At 46.0% G+C, this 23,681-nt stretch overlaps 1 protein-coding gene across 1 annotated transcript in view; it reads left to right on the top strand.

Annotated features, from left to right (window-relative positions):
* Positions 1-23,681, top strand: part of CACNA2D4 (calcium voltage-gated channel auxiliary subunit alpha2delta 4) — a gene marked incomplete at its 5' end in the record, with an annotated part of 135,071 nt that overhangs the window by 24,852 nt on the left and 86,538 nt on the right. The window contains 13 exons of the mRNA XM_081058997.1: positions 2,565-2,624; positions 3,723-3,885; positions 4,245-4,376; positions 11,986-12,046; positions 12,685-12,835; positions 14,538-14,612; positions 15,446-15,535; positions 15,645-15,758; positions 16,197-16,275; positions 17,983-18,116; positions 19,659-19,736; positions 20,504-20,584; positions 21,140-21,214. Coding sequence (XP_080915123.1) covers positions 2,565-2,624; positions 3,723-3,885; positions 4,245-4,376; positions 11,986-12,046; positions 12,685-12,835; positions 14,538-14,612; positions 15,446-15,535; positions 15,645-15,758; positions 16,197-16,275; positions 17,983-18,116; positions 19,659-19,736; positions 20,504-20,584; positions 21,140-21,214 — 1,293 coding nt within the window. The remainder of the gene's footprint in view (positions 1-2,564; positions 2,625-3,722; positions 3,886-4,244; positions 4,377-11,985; positions 12,047-12,684; positions 12,836-14,537; positions 14,613-15,445; positions 15,536-15,644; positions 15,759-16,196; positions 16,276-17,982; positions 18,117-19,658; positions 19,737-20,503; positions 20,585-21,139; positions 21,215-23,681) is intronic.

The raw sequence follows: 23,681 nt of genomic DNA, 5'->3' as shown, positions 1-23,681 counted from the left end.
GGTGGATGGGTGGGTGGGTGGGTGGATGGGTGGATGGATGGATGGATGGATGAATAGGCGGATGGATGAGTGGGTGGGTGGGTGGGTGGATGGATGGGTGGATGGATGGATGGATGGATAGGTGGATGGATGAGTGGGTGGGTGGGTGGGTGGGTCGATAAATGGATGGATGGGAGGTGGGTGGGTGGGAGTATAGAGGGATAGAGAACATACAAAGGAAAACTCCCTCCCTCTTCTCTCCTTTCTCTCCTTTCCCCTTCTTTCCTCCCACTACTCATCCCCCAACCCTTTCCCCTCCTGCCATGTGGACCCAGCCTTCATGACATCCACATGCTCTGACAGCTGCCCAGACAGCAGAGGGGTTTATAGTGTTGGGTCTTGTGCTCAGTGGTTTCGTCACTGCACACCCACCAAGGCCAGCTTGGCCTGGTAGAAACAGAATGTGTCACTTCCCTGGCTTGAAATGCCTATCTCGGTGCTGTGGGGACCTGGCTGGATGGAGAGACATAGTTCCTGCTCCATCTAGCAAGAAATCTGACCGTTCAAGACTAATGTTGTCTCCCAAAGGATTCTTTCAGGGAGCCAGGAGAAAGGCGATCGGGCTAGATGGTAGGCTGTTGGAGGGGAGGCTGAGGCCAGTGCTGAGGGTGGGGAGTGTTGGGAGTGGAAACTGCAGCCTGGCCAGCCTGCCAGTCTGTCTTCCTGCCTCCACCCCACCCCACGCCCATCAAAAGCACTATCTGGGAGGGATCCTGTGTAAAGTTTCTGGGGCCTTCTTTCCCGTGACTTACAATTTGCTGCCTCATTTCTCCAGGTTTAGGGGCAAGGGATCTTAGCATCAGGAACCAATGGGAAGATACTTGGGGGCTGGAAAGCCCACCCTGGGCCACAGCAGGGGTACACCGACCTCCCACACCACCAGCACAGTGGAAACCGCCTCCCTGGGCGGGCACAGACACGGGGAGGGGAGATGCACCACTCCGGGGGCAGGTCCTCGTGGTGTTAGAGCACAGCAGTCCTGGCTCCCCTCCGAGGCCCGACTCTGAGCTCCCTGGGCCTCCAGTTGCACTGTGACCTTCCCACGGCTTCAATTTCGAAAAACCAATCAAATGAGCGCTTGCTCTGCAGACCTTCCTTCTCCAAGCATCAGCCCCTGCTCCCTGCTGGGGGTTCCATGGGGGTCACAGCCACTGACCCTTCTATGGGAGTGCCCATGGGAAAGTTTCCTGCAAAACACTGCTGAAATAATCTTGGCTCTGGGGAACTTCTTCATCACATCCTAGGAATAGAGGAGTAGGGAAAGGTTGTAAGCAGGGAAGGCAAGGACTATTCTACCCAATTTACAGCTGTATAAGTAGAGACCCAGAGAGGCTTTGTGGTTTGCCCCTGACGAAGCCAGAATAGGAGCCAGGCCTTCTCTTCTGCTTCACCCAGATTTATTGAGGTATAATTGACAATCAACAATTGTGCATATTTATATTCAGTTGCTGAAAGGTGGAAACAACCCAAATGTCCATCAACTAAAGCATGGGTAAACAAAACATGAAATATCCGTAAAATGGAATATTGTTCAGCCATAGAAAGGAATGAAGTTCTGATACACATTAAAACATGGATCAGCATTGAAAACATGCTAAGTGAAAAGACGCCAGGTACAAAAGTCACATATTGTACGATTCCGTTTATGTGAAATATCCAGAATAGGAAAGCCCATTGACAGAAAGCAGATGAGTGGTTGCCAGGAGCCAAGGGCAGAGGGGAGTCAGAGTTACTGCTCGGTGGGTACAGGGTTTCCATTTGGGATGGTGAAAACAGTTCTGGAACTAGATAGTGATGACAGTTGTACAACATTGTGAATGTGCCTTCTGCTACTGAATTGCACAATTTAAAAATGATTAAAATTTATATGCTTATATACACATTCACCCACATTTAAATAGAATGTTTTTAGAGCAGTTGTGGGTTCATAGCAAAATTATGAAGAATGTACAATGAGTTCCCAAATGCCCCCTGCCCCCACAAACACACAACCTTCTCAACTACCAACATCCCCACCAGGGGGGCACACTGCTAACAGTCTGTGAACCTGCATTGACACATCATTGTCACCCAAAGTCCACAGTTGACATTAGGGTCACTCTCGGTGTTGTACATTCTGTGGGTTTTGACAAATGCATAATGACATGTATCCACCATCACAGATCATGCAGAATAGTGTCACCGCCCTCAAAGTCCATTGTTTTCCACCCATTCACCCCTCCCTCCCTCCCTCCCTACAAACCGCTGGCGACCACTGATCTTTCCCTGTCTCCATAGCCTTGCCTTTCCAGAGTGTCATGTGATTGGAACCATGCAGTATGCAGCCTTTTCAGACTGGCTTCTTTCACTTAGGAACATGCATTCACTTCCGGTTGTTGTGAATAGTGCTGCTGTGAACATTCATGCACAAGTTCTCTTCTGAGTCCCTGTTTCAGTTCTCTTGGGCATATTCTTAGGAGTGGAAGTGCAGACCCACCGGAGGCCTTTTGCCCATTCATTCTCCCTTTTGTGTTCCCATCTCTCAGAACCTGGTAGAGGCCGCCGAGGAGGCTGACCGGAACCATGAATTCAACAAGTCTCTAGTGGTGAGTCCTGAGAGGGTATATCGGCTAATCTTCTACCCCTGCGATGGCCAGGGCCACTGAGGACAGGATATGGAAGAGTGGGGGTATTGGGGTCCAGAGCTATCTTTTAATGTGCTCAGGATTTATGTGAACCTACAACAGTTTGATTCTGAAATGCCCTGGAGTCTTTATAGAAGGGATTTATGAGACAGGTAGGAGAGACAGCTGCCAGGACCTGGGGCTGGGGTGTAGAGTGGCAATCCACTTTTCTGTAGACATTTATCACCCAATGCAATGTGACATGCTAGCCTCTGAGCAAAGTCAAGCTCATAGACCAAATAACTCCAGCATGAGGCCTTTCACACATCCATACAAATGGTAAACAGAGCATTCCCACATTGCAGAGGGAAGGGGAGGAGCTCAGAAACTCCCACATACAGGTGACCTCGGGGCTGGCCCAGGCGGAGGGAAATTTGAGTAGCTGAGGGCATGGAGAAGGGGTTTCTAGGCTGAGGGAAAATAAATTAAAGATATACAAAATGGAGGAAATTGCCAGTGATCCACTCTGCCAGTGTGTCCAGGGGCTGTTGAAGCAGAAAGGGATGGTGGTAAAGGTAGGAACTGGCCTTTATTCGGACTGTATGGTGCATATTGAAGGCTTTGAGCAGGGGAGGAACACAGCCGGATTTGTAGCAGCAGTATTGTGACATGGGCAGGATGGACGGGGGCCTGCGGGAAGCTGTTCAAGTCTGAACACACCAGGTGGTGTGGACGGAGTGAGGGAAGAGGCTGGTAATCCAAGCAGGCCCTCCAACATTGTGTAAGAGCAGAGAGCAGACTGCTGGATCCTCAGAGGGATACAGGGCAGTAATCTAGGCAAGTTACATCAAAACCCAATCAAGTCAACCATCCGCTCTAATTACCTGGGTATGTATTGGCCCAAATCCTGTGGGTCATTGCCTGAATCCTACACAGACAGAACTTATATGCAGGCTGTCAGTCCATCTGGCCATCTCTCACACCTGAGTCCTCTGAGTGCACCGTTTCTCTTTCTCGTTCTCACTCTGCGGGTCCCTGTGTCTGCACTGCCTCTGCCCGGCCCATTCTCCTCTTCCCCAGTTTGACTATTACAACTCGGTCCTGATCAACGAGAGAGATGCAAACGGCAACTATGTGGAGCTGGGGGCTGAGTTTGTCCTTGAGTCCAACGCACACTTCAGCAACCTGATGGTGAACACGTCCCTCAGCAATGTGCAGCTACCCACCAACGTGTACAACAAAGGTAGACTCCTCCCACCCCATGGCCCAGCAGGCTCCCAACTACCTGGTCATTGATAGCGGGGCGCTGGTGGTGCTGGTGGAGTTTAATGATTTGCCTCCATTTTCCTGAGAAGCCCTGCAGGGTGTCAACTGATTCTCCAACCTCCTTGACTGAGAAGAGGAATCATTCTACACAAGTCTGGGCTGGGAGAAAAATCAGTGTTACCGGCTTAGAGTGTGTGAGGTGTGAAGGAAGTTGTAAACTACATCACAGCAGGGTGTGTGTGTGTGTGTGTGTGTGTGTACATCAGGTGAAGAATTGGTCCCTGTGGCTCCTGATTTAGTTTCCCCTGCAATTCCTTCTATAATCTTATTCTCTAGATCCAGATATTTTAAATGGAGTCTACATGTCTGAAGCCTTGAACCCTGTTTTTGTGGAGAACTTCCAGAGAGACCCGACACTGACCTGGCAATATTTTGGCAGCTCAACTGGATTCTTTAGGATCTATCCAGGTAAGGACATGGGAGGCATCTCCAAGATCATCTGGGCTTCTCCTCTGGGAATAAGGTAATAGGGGCATTAAAGATGTACCCTGGAACCATTGAAGATGGTGAATAGGGTTGGCCCTCCTATCCAAAGACACATCCAACCCACACTTTGACACTCTTCACAACATAATACGTACATTTTCAACAGATAGCTGTTGAATGAATGAGTGAATGGATTAATTAATGAATCCATCAAACACCGTGCTAACCAGCCAATAAATGCCCCCTCGTAGGACATTGACCTCTTGTCCTATGGCAAGCATTGTGGAAGCTGCAAAGAGGATAAAACAATTCTTGATCTTAAGAAGTTTGTATCTTAACTGGAGAAGTGGGGCATACTCACTTGGCATGTTCAACAGCAATGTAGAGACGTCACACATCGCTATGTGAGTAATGACCAACCTAACAAACAGGATGGGGAAAGCTCCCTTGTCCACCAAAAAATAGAAAACAAAAACATCTACCACAAAGTTTGCAAGAGTTCTGCTTTTTTTAAACTTCTCATTTAAAATAATTCACCTCCAAATTTTAGTCCAACCCATTTTTATATTTTACACACTGTCCAAAGTCTTAATGTGCCTTGTTTTTCTGAGATAGAATATCAGGAAGATCCTAAAGGACCCTCTGTGTCCCCAGGTTGGAAATGCAATGCCTCTCTAGATGTACAAAAGGGTCTTGGAGCTCATGGAGTTCCCTGTTAGTATACTCTTTCTTGCTTCTCTGTCCAACCCACAAGTAGACATTACTTCTTCTGTTCTCTGGAGCCTCAGTAAACAAGTCTATCCCTCTTCCTTGTAATAGCCTTTCAAATGCTTAAAGACAACTCACAGTTCCCTCAAGTCTTCTCCAGGGTAGAATTCCCGTAAATATTCTTGCCACATCAGGGCTACGAGAGATGTCACTGTGTGCAAACAACACATTCCACATGTGAGCCATCAGTGTTAGTAGACAGGCACTGTTTCTCACACACACATTTATATAAATTCATATCAGCCCTCCACTGGACAGTATGGAGTTGGCCATAATCCTTGATCATGGTATACTATCCACATGGGCCATGCAGTCCCGTTGTTATTTGTTTTTATTTATCTTAAATTTTATTTATAACATAATATGACTGTATATACATCACCAACACAAAAGCTAGATTACCAATAACTTCTATTTACATATGTGCTCCTCCTCTATCCTGCCCTCTCCCATTCCCCCACTGACCAGGTAGTAGCTATCCTGAATTATGATAGCTATCCTGAATTATCACTCTCTTTGGAATTTTTGAGCTATTTGTTTAGCTATTTAGTTTTATCTTATGTTTATACACACACACACACACACACAAACACACATCTGCTTAAACAATATATTGTTTTGTTCTGCTTATTTATGAAATTTATAAAACTGGTTTCTGATATAGTCTTTTAGAACTTGCTTTTTCATTCAATGATACTTCCAAGATTCATTGGGTTGTCACATATAGCTAGCTGTGCTTCGTAAATTTTGCTCTTGTATCATATTTTGGGGGGTTAATATATCAATTTATCCATTCTCCTGATCCTATCTGGGTTGTTTCCAGTTTTTGTTTTTTACTTTTATCAACAATGCTTCTATGAACATATTTATGCACTTCTCCTGAGTAATAGTATTAGAGTTTCTCTTGGACATATACCTAGGAACGGAATTGCTAGGTCCTAAGATATATGACTGTTTAGCTATGACAAGAAAATGTCAAATTATTTTCCAAAATGCTTGCACCAATTATATTCCCACCAGTGAATAGGAGAGCCTGTTGATGCACATTTTCTCAAACCTTAGGTATTGGTAAATTTTTAAAAAATTGTTAATATTTTTTTTTGTATAAAATGGTATTTCACTGTGACTGGCGTTGCATTTCCTGCTCACTTGTGAAACTGAGCATCTCTTTATATGTCATTTGTCTTCTGTGAAGAATCTATTATGTTTTTTGCCTCATTATCTATTGACTTTTCTAATGTTAAGCCATCCTTGCATTCCTATGACAAACCTAACTTGATTACGGTAAATTAGTCTTTTACGCATTGTTGGATTTTATTTACTAATATTCTGTTTAGAATTTTTTTGCATCTATATAAGTGAAATGGTCTTGTCATTTTTTTTCTTGTACACTCTACTTGTGTGGTTCGCAAAATTATACTAGCTTCATTGAATAAATTAAAAAGTATTCCCTTTTTTCTGGTTTCTGGGTGTACTTAAATAAGATTAGAATAATTTTTCCCCTTGAAACTTTGATAGAATTCATTTATAAGACCATATAGGCCTGACATTTTGTTTATGGAAAGATTTTTAAATTATCACTTTAGTTTATTTTAATATTTGTAAGACTAATATGGCTTTCTATTCTTCATTAATTGGTAAAATATTTTTTCTAAGAATCCACCCATTTCATCTGAGTTTTCAAATCTATTTCCATGGAGCTATTATTTTTTAATTATCTTTTAATCTCTGCTGTATCTATAATTATGTCCCCTTTTTATTAGTAATATTTTTCATTTTTTTCTAATGAGATGTTAAAATTAAATAATAATATCAAAACTACCACTGGTTTCTCTATTTTGTTAGTTTTTTCAGGAATGATCATTTGTCTTTGTTGATTGCTCTGTATTGTTTCTTTGTTTTCTATTTTATCTATTTTAGCTCTAACTTTATCTTTTTTTACCTTTTTTGAATTTATTCTGTTGTTCCTCCTCCTAACTTATTAAATTGGACTCTTAGCTTTAAGTTTTAGCCTTTCTTTGTTTCTAAAACAAGAGTTTATGGTTCTACCTTGTCTGTAGAAACTCTATTTTTGCTCACAAGTTAGGATTGGTAGTGGGTTTTTTAAATTTTTAATTATAGTAAAATACATATAACATAAATTTACCATCCTAATCACTTTTAAATGTATGATTCAGTGTCATTAAGTACATTCACATCGTTATATAACCATCACCACTATTCATCTCCAGAACTCTTTTCGTCTTGCAAAACTGAAACTCTGTCCCCATTAAAAAAATCAATCATCACTCCCTCCTCTCCCAGCCCCTGGCACCCACCATTCAAGCATCTATCTCCATGAATTTGACTACTCTAGGTACCTCATATAAGTGAAATGCTACAGTATTTGTCTTTTAATGACTGGCTTATTTAACTTAGTGTAATGCCCTCAAGATTTATCCATGTTTTAGCATATGTCAGAATGTTCCTCCTTTATAAAGCTGAATAATGTTTAATTGTATGAATGTACCACATTTTGTTTGTTCATTCATTTGTCAATGGACACTTGAGTTTCTTCTACATTTTAGCTATTGCAAATATTTAGCTATTGCAAATAGCTAAATATTTAGCTATTGCAAATAATGGACTAACAAAGACCTCTTTGAGACCCTACTTTCAATTATTTTAGGTGTGTACCGAGAAGTGGAATTTGTGGGTCACATGGTAATTCTGTTTTTAATTTGGGGGGAACTACCATACTGTTTTCCATAGTGACTGCACCATTTTACACTACCATGAACAGTGCACAAGAGTTCCAGTTTCTCCATATCCTTGTTATTTTGTTTTATTTTGTTTTGTTTTGTTTTTAATAGAAGCCATCGTACTGTATGTGAAGTGGTATTTCATCATGGTTTTAATTTGCATTTCCCTAAAATTGGTGATGTTGAGCATCTTTTCACGTGCTTTTTGCCCATTTGTATATCCTGTTGGGAGAAATGTCTATTCAAGTCTTTTGCCCATTTTTGAATCAGGTTGTTTGTTTTTCAGTTGCTATTGTTGAATTGTAGGAGTTCTTTATATATTGTAGATATTAACCTTCTATCACATATATGATTTGCAAATATTTTCTCACATTCCATGGGTTCCCTTTTCACTCTGTTGATTGTATCATTTGATACACAGAATTTATTGCCTGTGTTTTGGGTGTTATAGTAGTGTTTAATTATCATTTGTTTCTAAATATTTCTAAATTTTCCTGTGATTTCTTCTTTGACTTTTGGTTATTTAAAAGTGTGTTTTAAAATAACCAAAAAAAATAAATAAAATAAAGTAACCCAAAATATAGGGACTTTATATTTAACTTTTTATTATCAATTTTTAATTGAAGTGCTTTTGTAGACAAAGAACATGGTGTATATGGTACTGATTACATGAAATTAGTTGTGATTTAGTTTAATAGCCTGGTATGTCATCAGTTTTGTAAATATTTCATGTGTGCTTGAGAAAAATATGTGTGCTCTAATTGTGGGATGGAAAATTCTGTGTGTGTCATTAGATCAAGCTTGTTAATTGTATTGTTTAAATTTTCTGTATCTTTGCTGATTTTATATCTGCTTGACCCTTGTTAGCCTCTGTGACACTTTGTATTTTAAGTCCATTTGTCTGATATTCATAAGTACTACCAATATGCTTTTGATTATCCTGATATATATTTTTTCCATCATTTTACTTCCAACCTTCTATGTCATTTTGTTTTAGTCATATCTCTTGAAAATAACTTAGCTTTTAAATTTTTATCCAAACTGATAATCTCTTATATTAGTTGGCAAGTTAAGCACATTTACATTTATTGTATTGCTATATTTAAACATGTTTTTCTTATTTCTAAAATTTCTACTTGTCCCACTATTTTTGTTTCCTTTTTATCCTTTTTTGTTTTTTAAATGATTAAACTTTTTTTTATAACTCTGCCATTCTCTTTCTTTCTATCAGTTTAGAACTTATTCCTTCATTTTTATTCTTTTAGTAATTACTCCTTATTGGGCATATTTAACAAGATATTAAAATTGAATAATATTTTTACCTTCCTCTCAGTCAAAAAAGGACTTTAGAACTCTCACACATTTCCTGCTTCCACCCTGATTTCTATTTTACTGTCATCTAATATTTCCCTTTTTTATCCCCACAAATTAGATACTATCTGATACAAAGATTGCTTGTTTGGAATTAACTGGTTGTTTACCATTTTATTTGTTCACCATTCCTTCAAACATCTCAATCTGTCTTTCATAGATCCTTTTCCTTCTTCTTGAAGTAAGCCTTCCAGAAGCTCCTTTATAGTAGGGCTCTCAGTTTTGTTTATTTACAAATGTTTTATTTTATCCTTATTCTTTTTTTAATTTTAAATTCATTCTTTTTTATTTTTTTCAAGTTACACAAATCATGTCCTGTTGTTATCTTATTTAAGCAGAAAAGGCCAAATTTTATTTTTTCTTCTTGGAAACAAATGACTGACTAAGCCTCATTTAATGACACACCCTGAGAAATGTATTACTATAAATAACAGCTCAGGGGAAATAAAACCCCAAGTAGAATTGAGAAAATAACCGTAGTGTTCTATTCTTATTCGTGAATGATAGTTCTGCTCTGAATGCACTTCTAAATTAACAATTATCTTCCCTCGACACCTTAAAACTCTTTTTCCACTGCCTTTTGGTTTCCACTGATGTTGAGAAAATCGATCATCAGCTTAACTGCCGTTCCTTTGTAAGCAAATGTTCTAACTTTTCTGGATGATTTCAAGATCTTTATTTACTTGCCTTTGGAGTTCTGCCATTTCACTCCTGTGTACATGTGGATATCTTTTTATTTATCCTGCTTGGGGTATACTGTGCTTCCTGGATCTGTGGATTTGTAATTTTTATAAGTTCTAGAACATTTGCTATCATTGTAACCATTGTCTTTCCTCGTTCTCCCCCTTTTCTCTCTCTGCGTCTCCAGTCAGACATATATTACCTTCTCATTCTAGCCTCCACAGGATTCTGGATAAATCCTTCAAATGACTGAATTTTCTCTTTACCTGTGAATAATCCACTATGCATTTATATTTTTCAACGTAAACACATTGTCATTTACAAAAGTTCCATATTTTTAAGGCTGTTTCTTTGTTCCTAATCATTTATTGTTGTATATTCTCCCCTGTGCTCTCGCCGACATACCTATCCGATACCCTGTATTTGGTAGTTCCAACACTGTAATCCTTGGGAGGATACCTCTGGTGGTTCTTGCTTCGGCTGCCTCTCACTCATAGGGGCTTGTTTCTAGTGTATTTGGTAATCCTTGCTTGTGGTGCCATGCTGCTTGTAATCCGTGGGAATTCTGCAGGCCTGACTTGGGAAACTTCCCTCAAAGGAATCACATTTGTTCTGCTTAGAACTGAGGGTACCCCCACCCAGGTCCACGAAAGCCTTCTTCCAAGGTTCTGGTTCAGAGCCAAGAACCCCAGGCTCAGTTTCTCCTCCTTCTTACTGTCCTAAGGATCAAATTCCTTACAACCATGCTGCTATCGGAATGTGGCCTTAGGAGACCCAGCTGCTTGTGGCGACAGCAGGCCCACGTTAGAGCCATGTTCCTCGTGCTCCCATCGCACCAGCTTGGCCCGTGGCTCTGTCCTGCTTCCTCTCTAGGCCTTGGCTGCTGGCTGCCTTGGCCCCTGCTCCTCAGCCTTGGAAGTCTGTTCCCATTTGTTTGGTTTGGGGGGATGATCCCTGAAAACCTCTCCTATGTTTGAGAGTCCAACATTGCCTCAAACTGTGTATCTCACCTGAAGCCTAACAGATGTGGAACAGGAAGGTCCTTTGGAACTTCTAGACATTTGTGATATTGCCACTTTTTTTTTCTAGCCAAAATACAACACTATAAAATTTCACCTGTTGTTTTTAATCTCCTTATTTTGAACCCACTCGTCCCATTCATTGAAGTCTTTTCAAATAGAGATTCTATCATCAATCATGTGAGTGTTATCTGTGCTTTTATCCAAATTTTTCGGTAAAATCTATCCCAGTGCACTATTAGTGGGTCAAGGTAAACTCTTTCACACTCATTCAGTCGTTCTTTAGTTCATATAACAAACATTTATGGAGCCTCGACTCTGCCAGGCGCTGTCAGACGCTGTGCCAGGTACAGCAGACCTCGGAGACTTTGTGGGTTCCGTTCCCGACCACCTCATCAACGCGAATTTCTCAGTAAAGGGAGCCATACTCTTTTTGCTGGTGGAGGGTACCTGCAAAGCACTGTAAAGCAACGCACAATACAAAGAGGTCTGCCTGTGCTGGTAATTCCTGACCTCAAAGCGCTTACAGTCTTACAGCCAAATCATGTCCCTCGGCCAGCTAGCAGGAAGGATAGTGAGAACTCCCAGGTCACCTAAATAGAGGCAGGTGCACTGGACATCAGAGCACCTGGCTCTCCCGCCACTCTGTCAGGCTTCTGCTGGTAATGGATGTGAAGTCATGCCGTCCTGAAGCCTCCCCTCCCACAATTTGAGGTGAGGTTTATTTAGCTCACAAATGAGTCCCAGGCATAACATATAGGGTCCTATCTGTGAAACTGGCCTCAACTCTGGATGCGGGCAGTGTGGGTTGTGCGTCCTCCACAGAGCTGGCCCCCCTCCTTGCCTGTTGCCTCAGTTTGCAGGCTGTGCCCTCATGGTCCTACACCCTGATGCCCAGGTCCACAGCGGGCCCTGCCCCAGGGCCCGGGCCAGCCTGGATGGCAGTACCCAGTCAGGGGCTCTGGCGCAGCCTCACTGAGCCGGTGAAAGAAGCAGGTTTTATTTCCCCAGGCATCAAATGGACACCTGATGAGAATGGAGTCATTGCCTTCGACTGCCGGAACCGTGGCTGGTAAGCGCTCCCGGGGAAACGCCTCTGGTGCTGGCATCTCTTCTCACCTTTGGGTTTATCTCCTTCAGTCCCTGCCCCCACCTCAACCCAAGGGCCTCAGGTGTGTAGAACTTTAACAACACAGGAGTAGGAAGAAGCTGTGTCCCTCCTGTCTCTCCACAGCTGCCCTTGCTCCAGGACTGATAACATCTGTCTTTCTCGCCCCAAAGCTCCTTCCAGGACACTGAGCTTTCTTCAAATAAACCCTCTGCCAGGCTCTCCTCTCCTGCCATACCCCTCATCTGGCAGATTTGTAACAGAATCTGCAGGTGGAATCCCGTGCTCTCCCTTCCTGCTGCCCATCCCACCGGGATTCTGGCTGGATCTCCAAAGAAGACAAGGTTCCTCCCAGAACTTGACATTTTTCTCACCAGACAGGCCCATTAGATGGGCACCTGCCTAACTGTTGTCCCAGAATGGCTTCAGAATTCTGCTGAGTGGTTATGCGACATGATACAACCTGGCATCGGTGGGGCACTGACCTGAATTTTGGATACACTTGAGCCTGAATCTGCACAAAACTAACTGGAGACTCGGTTGGGTGGTTGCTCTGGCTTTCATTTTCCCATTGCTGGCCTGTCCCTTGCTTTCTGCTAAAGGTACATACAAGCCGCTACTTCCCCCAAGGACATAGTGATTGTGGTGGACACGAGTGGCAGCATGAAGGGGCTGCGGATGACGATCGCCAAACACACTGTCTCTACCATCCTGGACACGCTGGGAGAGAATGACTTTGTTAACATCATTGCGGTAAGTGTGCCTTCCTGCTCTAGAAACACCTTTCCTCTACCTGCACTGTGACGACCTATACTTACAATCACAAGATACTTCAGACTGTAGAGTGATTCTCTCGTCTGAAGCCAGGGCTCTTAAGCCAGGGTCCATTCCAAGGTTGAACCAAGGATGGACCTTAAGAGGTCCGCAGGATTTCTGAAATCATGTGTAACCCATTATGTATAATCCATTTTTCTGAGTCTGTAGAACTTATCAATTTCTCAGCTGGGTCTGGATCTAATAAAGATTAAGAAGCACTGGCCCTGAGCAAATACCTGATGCGTCCCATCCATGTGCGCTTGACTGGCACTCATCATCTACCTCATCATCCTGCAGGATGAGTGATCCCTGGGCTCCTGCTTTATAAGAACCCCAGTTCCCCCACTTCCTTCATCGACCCACACTGAGATGCAGTGGGAGAAAAGAGGCAGGGGGCACCTCGTTGCTTTCACAGCAACTCGTCCTGAGGCTGCGGCTAGCTCTGCTGCCCCAGAAAGGTAATGAAGGAGAGGAGCGAGCAGGAAGGAAAGGGGACAAGTTAGGTGAATGCTTTCAAGTCCATGAAAAGAGGGGGCGGGTGCAGCCCTCCCCAGAGGCAGAGCTGACAGCCGCCTAGGGGTGCCATTCTGAAGGCTACCTGCTCCAAAACTTACCTCCACCAGCCTGTCATGTTGCTGAAAATGTTTATCTTTAGTGGAATTTATTATCCAGTAAAGAAATACCAAGGCTACATGGTCTAACTTCAAAATGGTCATCTTGGGGGTGTGCAAATGGCCCCCTCATCCCTGAGCTGCTCCCTGAGGCCTGTGTTACTTACTCACCTGTGTCACTCCTGGACCCTGTGCTTCCCATCTTTACCACTCCATCTCTGTCCCTGACTGGCAGCAGTGACAGGATGGCTGCACCAGCAGATCCTACCACTCCAGGGGGTGGAGGTGTGCTCCTGCCCTCCCTTGAAGCTTGCTTGGGCCTCCCACCCACCCCCACCCCAGTTCTCCAGGTGTTTAGAGAGTAGCAATGAGGGGAAGCATTCGCTCCCAGCATTCCGCCAGAACACCCCAACAGTCTCCCTAGGACACGCATATAGTCCTACCATGATGCCACCGCCAGGTTCCCTCTCCTCCTCTCTTATTTAAGCAGAAGTGGATTAAGGGCACCGGGAAGATTTGAATCTTAGCTACAGGGAAGTGGGGTGATTAAGAAAAGGGGCAGTAATAATTCGTTTTCCTTTCTAGTCCCTGCTGAAAGCTGAAGGAGGAAGAGAAATTCAGGGCGAAGAGAAAGAGAGCATAGTTTCTTATCCCTGGACCCAGGCCGTGGGGAGGGGTCTGTACTTGGAAGGCCCTGGGTGTCCCGTGGAGGGCACTCTGTCTGGTTTTGGTGGCAGAGACCAGAGGAATTCTCTCTAACTTGTGGTTCTCTGTGTGCCGCAGGAGATAGACATGACAGCCACCCAAGAAACTAGCCCAAGACCAGGATCTGAGAGGATTTTTAGAGTTAAGGTTTTGCTGGTCTCTGTACTCCCACCTCTCTACTCAGGAAATTGCCGAAAGCATAGGGTACCCCAAGATCCTCTAACAGCTGCCTACATGACCCCAGCCCTGGCACCCTGTGAGTAGCCTGAGCTCTGGCACTGACCAGTCTGTTCTCCCCTCCCCTCTGCCCTCTGCAACTGCAGTACAATGACTACATCCACTACGTCGAGCCTTGTTTTAAAGGGACCCTTGTCCAGGCAGATCGAGACAACCGCGAGGTGAGTGCCTCATCTCCCGAGGCCCTGTTCTGGTTACAGTGCTGGGGGTCTTGTGTGCAGCTGCCTCTCGGCCCCTTTAACTCACTCCACGCACCTAGAGAGGGGCAAAGCAGGCCGCAGACCCATGCAGACCCATCACAGCAAACAGGGCAGAGAAAGACCTCCAATCTAAGGGAAATCTCACTTCTTCAGGACTGGTTTTTGTATTCTGTGGATTATCCAGAACTCAGTTTCCCTCTTTGCCTCCCCCGTGGGCCTTCCCACTGTGTCAGCTTTCATGAGGAGCTTCCCCAAAAGGAGGAGAAATTCAATCCCACTCTGTTGAGTCATTTTCAGAGGCCAAGGAGAAGATGTGGTGACTTTTTTCAAGGGAGAGTTTGCATGGCACAGATCCTTTCCTCAGTGGCTGGAGAATTTGGGTTTGGCTTCGTCTTAAATCCTACCCTTGAGTTGGAGGCCCTGGTGGCCTCCACAGTTTTTTCTGTGAAATGCTCTCTGTGGGTAATAGTGGGCATGCTGGGACCTGGCGACTTGGGCGTTGGCCTGGACTGGCCTCCTTGCTCCGGTTGGACTCACACTGGCATTTCCTCCCAGTAGTGGGGATAGACTGGCACCCAGCTCCTCACACGCTCTCAGTTTATCTTGGTGGCATTTGAGAAATATCTGATGTAGGGGACCAGCCGTGATATTAGCTGGATGGAGGAGAGATGGATCCCACAATCATGTCTTTCTGGGCAAATAGCTCCAAACAGCCTCTGAGATTTAGACCTCAGACGAAGGTTCTGTGGCCCACTCGCTCCACTGACCTTCCTCTGGTTTCTTAACCACAACAGCATTTTAAACAGCTGGTGGACAAGCTGATGGTTAAAGGTATGGGGGTTGTGGACCAAGCCCTGAGGGAAGCCTTTCAGATCCTGAAGCAGGTACTGCACCTGAGGAAGCTGAGGGGGGGTGGAGGAGTGGGAGACAGGCGGGGTGTGGGTGGCGGGCAGTGTATAGCCTGTCGTCATGGAGCCGCTCCACCCTGCACAGTCCCAAGAGGCCCGGCAAGGAAGCCTCTGCAATCAGGCCATCATGCTGGTCACCGACGGGGCCGTGGAGAACTACGAGCCAGTGTTTGAGAAGTACAACTGGCCGGACCGCAAGGTTATGCTCCTGGTGGTGGGCGAGGGGTGAGGGGAGAGGGCCAAGGGGAGCGTTCCACTACTGCGATGGGACGGCCCAGAGAATCCCTGAGTTCAAATGGTCTGACTCTTGGCCCACTGGTAAATTCATGTCCCAGGCTGGTGTTCCAAAAGCCCTGGGCACAGAGGGCTGGGGGCGAGGGGGCTCAGGGTGAGAGACCAGAATACGGCAGTAAGACGTGAAAACTGCCACGCTGTGACCTACTCCGTACCTGCCCCACATTCACCATGGCACTGGCAGGTCCCAGTGCTGCCAGGCCCCAGGGTCCTTTCTGACCCAACGGAGTGAGAGTGGAGAATCTCAGCCAAGTGCCTGACCCGGCATGGAAGATGCACTCAGTGACGTTAACACCACTCACCGGGGTGATGGCTGCTAAGTCCATCTGCTCTTGTGGATTAGGTTCGAGTTTTCACTTACCTTATTGGGAGAGAAGTCACTTTTGCTGATCGCATGAGGTGGATCGCGTGCAACAACAAAGGTAGGTGACATGTGGGCAGAGTGCCTGGCAGCCTGTACCTGCGCACAGGTGGAGCAGCATTCCCCATCACCGCAAGCGCTGAGCCATGGCTCCTGAGTCGGGCTGGCAGAGGAGTGGTGCTGTGTGGAGCTGACAGCATCTGCCTCTCCTTCTTACTTGGAAAAGGCAAGACAAAATGCAGACGGCTCCATAAAGCCTTGCTTACTCCTGCAGGGACTCTAAGTCATAAAGCCACCTGAAATGAAACTTAGAGGCCATCTAGCCAGTGTTTTCAGAAGAGAAAACTGTCTCTTCAAATACAGCCTTAGGGAAACCGCAGTGTAGACAGAGTAAGGCAGGCTGGGACTGACGTCATAAATTAAGTTCTCTGGTGTCCAGCCTCCATTCTTCTGCAGGTGAAGCACGTTTACTCTGACTCTATTCCCAAACAAAAAGCAGAGGGTCATCATTTTCTTTAGAATTCTGTTTTGTGTAAAATAGTCCTCATCTGCCTCTGGCCAAAACCCAAGACCTGGGCCTCAAGGTGCCAACTGGGTTTGATTCAACCAAACTTAACTGAGCCCTTACTGTGTACCTGGCGGTTTCCAGGTTGTGGTCAGAATGGACTAGTCTGGCTCTTGCTGTTGTCCAGCTGGGGCACAAACAAGTGAACCATCAATGACAATATAATTTGCCATGTGTTGTGAGGGTGGAGGGGTACAGACTGTACCCCTCGAGGATGGATTGGAGAGGCACTTCCCCCGTTTGGCAGGGAAGGCTTCCTAAAGGAAAGGGGGTCTAAGCTGAGACATAAAGAACTGGTAGGAGCTACGCTGCACCCCTGAAACTAATGTGAAATAATACTTAATGTCAACTATAATTTTAAAATAATAGTCACGGGATATAAGGTACAGCATAGGGAATATAGTCAATAATATTGTAGTAACTATGTACTGTGTTAGATGGGTAATAGACTTATTGGGGTGATCACTTTGTGAGTATATAAATGTCTAATCACTGTGTTGTTTTGTACACCTGAAAGTAATGAGAGAGAGAAAGAAAGGAGGAAGGAAGGAAAGAAGAAAAAAAGAAAGAAAGGAAGGAGGGAAGATCTGGTAGGAATCAGCCAGACATAGGGAGCAGGGAAGGGTGTTCCAGACAGAGGGAATAACATGTTGAAAGGGTTTGAGAAAGAGGCACGCTGGGAACTGAAAGCTGTCCCACTTTACTGGAGTGTGGAATGAATGTTTTGTGGGAGGTGATAAGCAGTGAGACCAGAGAGGTAAGCATGTGCTAAGTCATTCGTAGCCTTGCAAGCCGTTTGCTCTTTTAAATATCACTGTGGCTACAGTGAAGAAGCTATGGCACCCCTCTCCCTAACTGAGGAAGGACAGAAATCAGAGGAAGAAGGGGGGGGTGTTGTGACCGCTGTCTTAGATGGGAGTCCGTGGAAACAGACCCTGGGACAGAGTTGCATGCAGGAGGGAGACACCCTGGAAGGAAGTGAGAAGGGCAGCGCTGAGAGACAGAAGCTGACCCACAGGCCTTGCTGCTGTGGCAGCAATGGAGCTGGGATGGCCCCTCAGAGTTCTCCTAAGCTGAGGCTGAGGCTGGGGCTGGGCCTTGGAACGCCCATCCGCACCACTGCCCAGCTGTGAGCCGTCAGTAACGGGGAGAGTACGTGGGCCCTGCAGAGCACCAGCCTTCCACACCACGTGCCCTCTCCAGGCTACTACACGCAGATCTCCACGCTGGCAGACGCCCAGGAGAACGTGATGGAGTATCTGCACGTGCTCAGCCGCCCCATGGTCATCAACCACAGCCACGACGTCACCTGGACGGAAGCCTACATGGACAGCAAGGTGAGGCCCGGACCCTGCTCCAGAGTTAGGGACCCCAGGGTGTAAGAGGTGACTTCCCAGCTGAGGAGAGGAGTGAGCAGAGCACCTCCTTGGGAAGCGTTGTGAGAGGGTGAACATTCACCCACTAGCAGGTCTGTTACCCGTGTGCTGCCCAGAGGCCCGAAAGCCCTGTAAGCAGAACTGCCCAGAGCTGCCTTCCGTGGACAGAGCCCATCTGCTCCAAACTTCTTCCTCCCTCCTTCTCGCTGTCCTCACCTCCTTCGTTGTCCTCTCTCCCACCTGGTGTAGAAAAGAAGGAGTCTAACCAGTAACTCAAGACACTATAGCTTCCTGGCCCCCCTTCCTGGCCCCTGAATTATCAGAGACTCCCTGCAGGCAACAGTGACTTACACAAAGGAAGACATATCGAAGGGAGAATGTCAGATGCAATGTTTGGGGGAACGGGGACCTTCCTGGCACCTCTCAAGTGACGTCACACACACAGACACCTGCTTCGAGGATGATGTGTCAGACAAAGACTAAGAGAGACCTGAAAATAGTGGCTTGAATAAAAGTATAAGTCTCCCTCACGTAAACGAAGTCTCGAGGTGGACAGCCCTGAGCTGATGAGGAGCCAGGTCGCCCGGGACCCAGACCCCTTCCTGCTGTCCCCTTGGCCATCCCTACGAACCTCCTGGTCCAAGTGGCTAGTGGAACTCTAGTCAACCGAAACCATTCGCTTTCAGAAAAGCTTACTTCCAAACTCTAACCTGAAACTCAGATGAGGAAGGGGGAGGGGACTTGATGGTTAAAAAGTTCTTCGTTCTCCAAGAATGTGAACTTCCATGGCGAGGCAACCTCCTTTAGTGGGATCCAGAGGGCAGACTTATCAGACAGCCCTGCACACACCAATTCTCAGGCCCGTCTTCGTGGTAAAGTGGGCACACGTGTGGAACCCCTCCCAAGGGGGCTGAGGAGCGGGAGGAGGGCCGTCTCAGAGGCTGGGAGGGAAGGACGTGGCTCTGGTGTTCTGAGTGGGGAGGAGGCTATGGGTCCATCCCGTGGGAGGGGTGACCCAGGGCTGGCTACCGTGACTCCACGGCCTGCTTTCCCGCTGTGGTCTTTCACACACACTTGGGTTTGCAGATGACTCGGCGTCAGTGTCCCTTTCCCTCTTAACTGGTTTGGGCTGTAGTTTGTACCAACCTTGGGTCCATGGCAGAAATTTTTGGAAGAGCTCTTACTGTGCTAAACCTCTTTGTTTCTGGGATGCCCGATGGGCCTGTTCACACTCATCTGAGCCAGGAGGGCTGAGTGAGTGTGCTTGGGAGCTGGGCGGTTGGCTCTGTGATTCTGAGACTTGCCCTTGCTGAGTGACGTCGGCCTGGTTCTCGTCCCCAGCTCACCTCGCTCCTCCAGCCTTTCCCCATGCAGGGAAGGGAAACCTCATCTGGGATTTCCTCCTCCCTTGGAAGGTGACCCTGAGCAGTTGATGTCAGTGACTGTGGGTCCTCTGTTCAGTGCACTCTGACCCTCTCTCCTTGGCTCTGTCCTTCCTGACAGCTCTTCAACTCACAGGCACAGAGCCTGACGCTCCTTACCACGGTGGCCATGCCGGTCTTCAGTAAGAAGGATGAAACCGTGAGTGGCTGTGCCCTGAGTCGCTGCGGCAGGGATTAGAACCACCGCTGGCATCTGTAGACAAAGGGTCCTCGGCCTGGCTGGGCATCAGCCACCGCGACAGGGCTGTAAATGCAGATCTGAGGCCCTGTGCCCAACTGACTACATCAGAATCTTTTGGTTGGGAGGAGATGCCGGTGAATGGTGGGGCTTGGTCCAGACTCCCCCAAGTTCTCCAGCCAGCTTGGGGCTATCCCCCTGCTCTGCCCTTTGGGCCACTGCCTTGGGGATATAGGACTAAAAGTGTTGCCTGCCAGCCTTCAAGCAAAACCACACTGTGCCTACCAGTTTGGACAGACTCTAACTTGCTTGTAAAGGCCTCTGGTGAGGGAATTTCTAGAGCCTTCCATCCTCCATCTGGTCAGGAAATGTTTCCCGATAGGCCTTGTGTGTATCAGAGCACTCATAGATTAGGGTTCCGGAGATCAAAGTCCTTCCGTTTTTGCTATGAAGATTAATATTTCATTCAACTTTGTATTTCATTTAAATACTACAGCTTAAATATTAATTTTGGACATTAATCTTCCCAGCAGCTGAGATTACTCCTGGAGCCTCTCTGGTAGGTTCTAGATGTTATTCCAGGGAACTCAGGCTGAAATCTAACGCAGGGGAAGGACCATGCCAGGCCTATGTGGCTTCCTCTTCCGGGCTCTGGGAAGGCCGAGGTCCAGTCGGACCCTGCGTTCAGGGAAGCCAGGTCTCCCTGACCCTGGTGTTCTTCCTTCCAGCGTTCCCATGGCATTCTCCTGGGGGTGATGGGCTCTGATGTGGCCCTGAGAGAGCTGATGAAGCTGGCGCCTCGGTACAAGGTGAGCCTGGGTCGGGTCCTTGAATGGGGGTCCCAGGATCCCCGGAGTCACCCTGCCAGGCTGCAGAGCCTCTCTGCAGGCAGCGCAGCTAAGCCCAGAGCTGATGGGCTCTGCCTTCCAATCCCAGAGAAGTGCAGGCAGTCACAGTGGGAGCAGCGGCCTCGACTCCTCTGGGGCCCTTTGTCACCACCAGCTCTGACTGGCTCTGTGGACTTGATCAAAATCTTTCCCTTCCTGGTGCCTCAGTTTCCCAATCTGCTCCTCCATGCCCTGCAATCCTGTTTCAGAACTAGTGAGATTATATCATCAAAGCCCCTAGGGTGCGTGGTGGGAAGAGGCCAGGTAAAGGTATTATGGCTGCCGTAAACAGTAGCATTGGCAAAGGAATGCAGAATTAATGGCTGGAAGCACAGCACTGGCTCACTTATATTCCTATCTGAAAACTTACTGCTGTGCACTGTCATCTTTTAACCGCCCTGTGACCCCAAACCCCTTCTTACCTGCAGTTCTCCAACACAAACAGCAGGTCTAATGCCCCTCCACTTGTCTCTGTAGCTCGGAGTGCATGGATATGCCTTTCTGAACACCAACAATGGCTACATCCTCTCACATCCTGACCTCCGACCCCTGGTAAGTAGAGATCTTATTTGTCTTGGGATCTTAACTCTTTGGGGATTTGGGGTAGTTCATAAACGCAATTCAAGCAATGAACATACATTGGGTCCATTTAAGGACCCAATGGGCAGCCTGAGAAAAAAAATTTAAGTCATGGTTCCTGTTTGCAAACTATGTATAATCCAGCAGGAGAGACAAGGAAAAACTACATGAGCTAATTGAGGAACAGTCTGGACCGCATGTGATGCAGTGTGCAGTTTCCCTGTAGGACTCAGCCACTCATGCTGCCCCCACTGCCTCAGTAGCTCCACACTCCCTCTCGGAGTCTGACAGTGCTATCAGTAGGTCTCCCAGGGGGTGTGAATGTTGAGTTAACAATAAAAATGTCAGAAGAGCTGTCTGGTGAGAGGCGGGCATTTTCACATGCAATCAACTGAGAAAGTTTCCTCATGTTATCTAAAAGTTCTGCCTCCAGGGTGAGGGGCTCCCTGCTGCCCCACCTCTGGCCATGCACTTGGCTGCTCTCCATGACCACAATGACACACCTCTCAGTGTGATTGTTGGTGGAGTCAGGGAGAGGGGAGTAGGAGTCCTAGAGGAATCATAACCCTCTCCTCTCTGCCAGTCTCATACTGAATTGAAGTGGCCCCTGAGGACAATTGCAGAGCACCTTTCCAGGACCTTACTAAGGGACTCATCTGTCCCAGGTGCCATTTGGAGAGATCAGTCTAAGTGACATTCCATTCCATTTGGTTCAGATAAATACTGTGTCCATAAGCAATTGACTGAGCTGCTTAAGGCAAGCTATAGAGGTTCAGAGTAAAAAGAGATAAGGACACACTGGAAAGCACTCTGTCTTCCCAATTCAGACTCTGCTGGGAATCTGACCATAACGGGTCCTTGACCACCCTCAGTGCCAACAAATGAGTCACTAGAGAAATAATAAATGTGTTGATGCAGGAGCTGACTTATAGAATGAAGGGGCATTGGTCAGAAGCCCATCTGTCACCACCTATGTAATCTAGATGAACACAAGGCTTCAACTGATCACTGCATGTTGTGGACCTACTATGTGCCTAACCTTGTAACGTTCTGAGAATGCTATAAACAGAAGTTTATAGTCTAATTAAGGAAATAGACTATACACAAATAGACTTACACAAATGAAACAATGAGAGGATAATATCATGGTAAAACATTATTATATAACAAAAGATATGGTAAAACCAGCTTAGTCAAATCCCTAAATAAAGCACTATCGATGTGTGATAGGTATTAAGGAGAACAAAAGTTAAGTTTAAAAAAGAAAAATGATAGAGGGTATGCCTAGTAACAAATTGAAAGAGGGTCAAGAGCCACACTTTTGGCTTGAAATCTTTCTATGTCATTGCCCAAAGCGTGACTAATGAACAAAGTGGAATTATGGTTCTAGTATGAGGAGCTAGAGAAGATCCTGCAGGCATTGTCAGGAATTAGGAAATGGCAATGAATAAGGAATGTCACACCTTACTCAAAGGCAGCCAATCCATACGGCCAAGAAGGGACAGCATCCAAGCACGAGCAAGGGGAGAAAGAGGAGAATGGAAGGGAGATAGTGTGGCGGCAGATTTACCACAGATCTCCTGCACAGGCGAGTCATAAGGATGCAGCTTGCTTGGGGGAAAAAAATTGGCAGAAGCAAGATACACAATGATAGGGAGCTTCAAACATTCAAGCGTCTGCAGGGGTCCTCATTCTCCTAAAAGGAAACTTTCTGACTGATTCTTACTTTACCCTGATGAAAAACTATTCTCTTTCTTTATTTGATCTATTACTAAACAAACCTCAAAAGTGGTGCAGACCTAATAGCAGGTAAATTCTTGGTGAGAGAGAGAGAGAAGTCAGGGCCAGAAAATAATAATAACATTCAAAGTGTTGATTAATGGTTCTACAGCAAGCTGGAAAGAGGTTTTATTAGGCACTTAGAATCTGTCTGTCCTTGGCTCTATCCCATTCAGAAATTCTTTCAACAAAATGAAAACACAGAACACAGATGCCACAAAGTCTGGAAGGTATGGCTGCACTTCCACATACGTTGTACTTTAAGAGAGAACTTTATACTTTAAGAGAGAACATTAGTATTCAGAAAGTACTTTTCTAAAACAATGGGCTGAAATTAACAAGATGAAATATATTAGGGAGGCATGGAATGTTCTGCAAAATATTCAGTGCTCAAGCATAAGGTTATAAAGATGTAAAGATGTAATTTAACAGTGCATCGCGTGAGGAAGGGGACTTACTGGGCTGAAAATTCGATCTGTGCTGTGAGGGCAGCGTCGCTGTCCTGGGAGCCCAGGAAAATCAGAAGCAGCAATCAGAGCCATATGATATTTGGTCCACACAATTTGCACCCCACTCCACACTGGTCAGACCCCACTGGAAATATTTACTTTTGTCCTGAGCACTCCATTTTGGGAGTGACACTGAGCAAGCAGAACATACT

This window comes from Rhinolophus hipposideros (genome assembly GCF_964194185.1).
Source record: "Rhinolophus hipposideros genome assembly, chromosome: 9".
NCBI classification, from domain to species: Eukaryota; Metazoa; Chordata; class Mammalia; order Chiroptera; family Rhinolophidae; genus Rhinolophus; species Rhinolophus hipposideros.
Note: the sequence above shows the minus strand (reverse complement) of the source record. Positions and strands in the feature narration are given on the sequence as shown.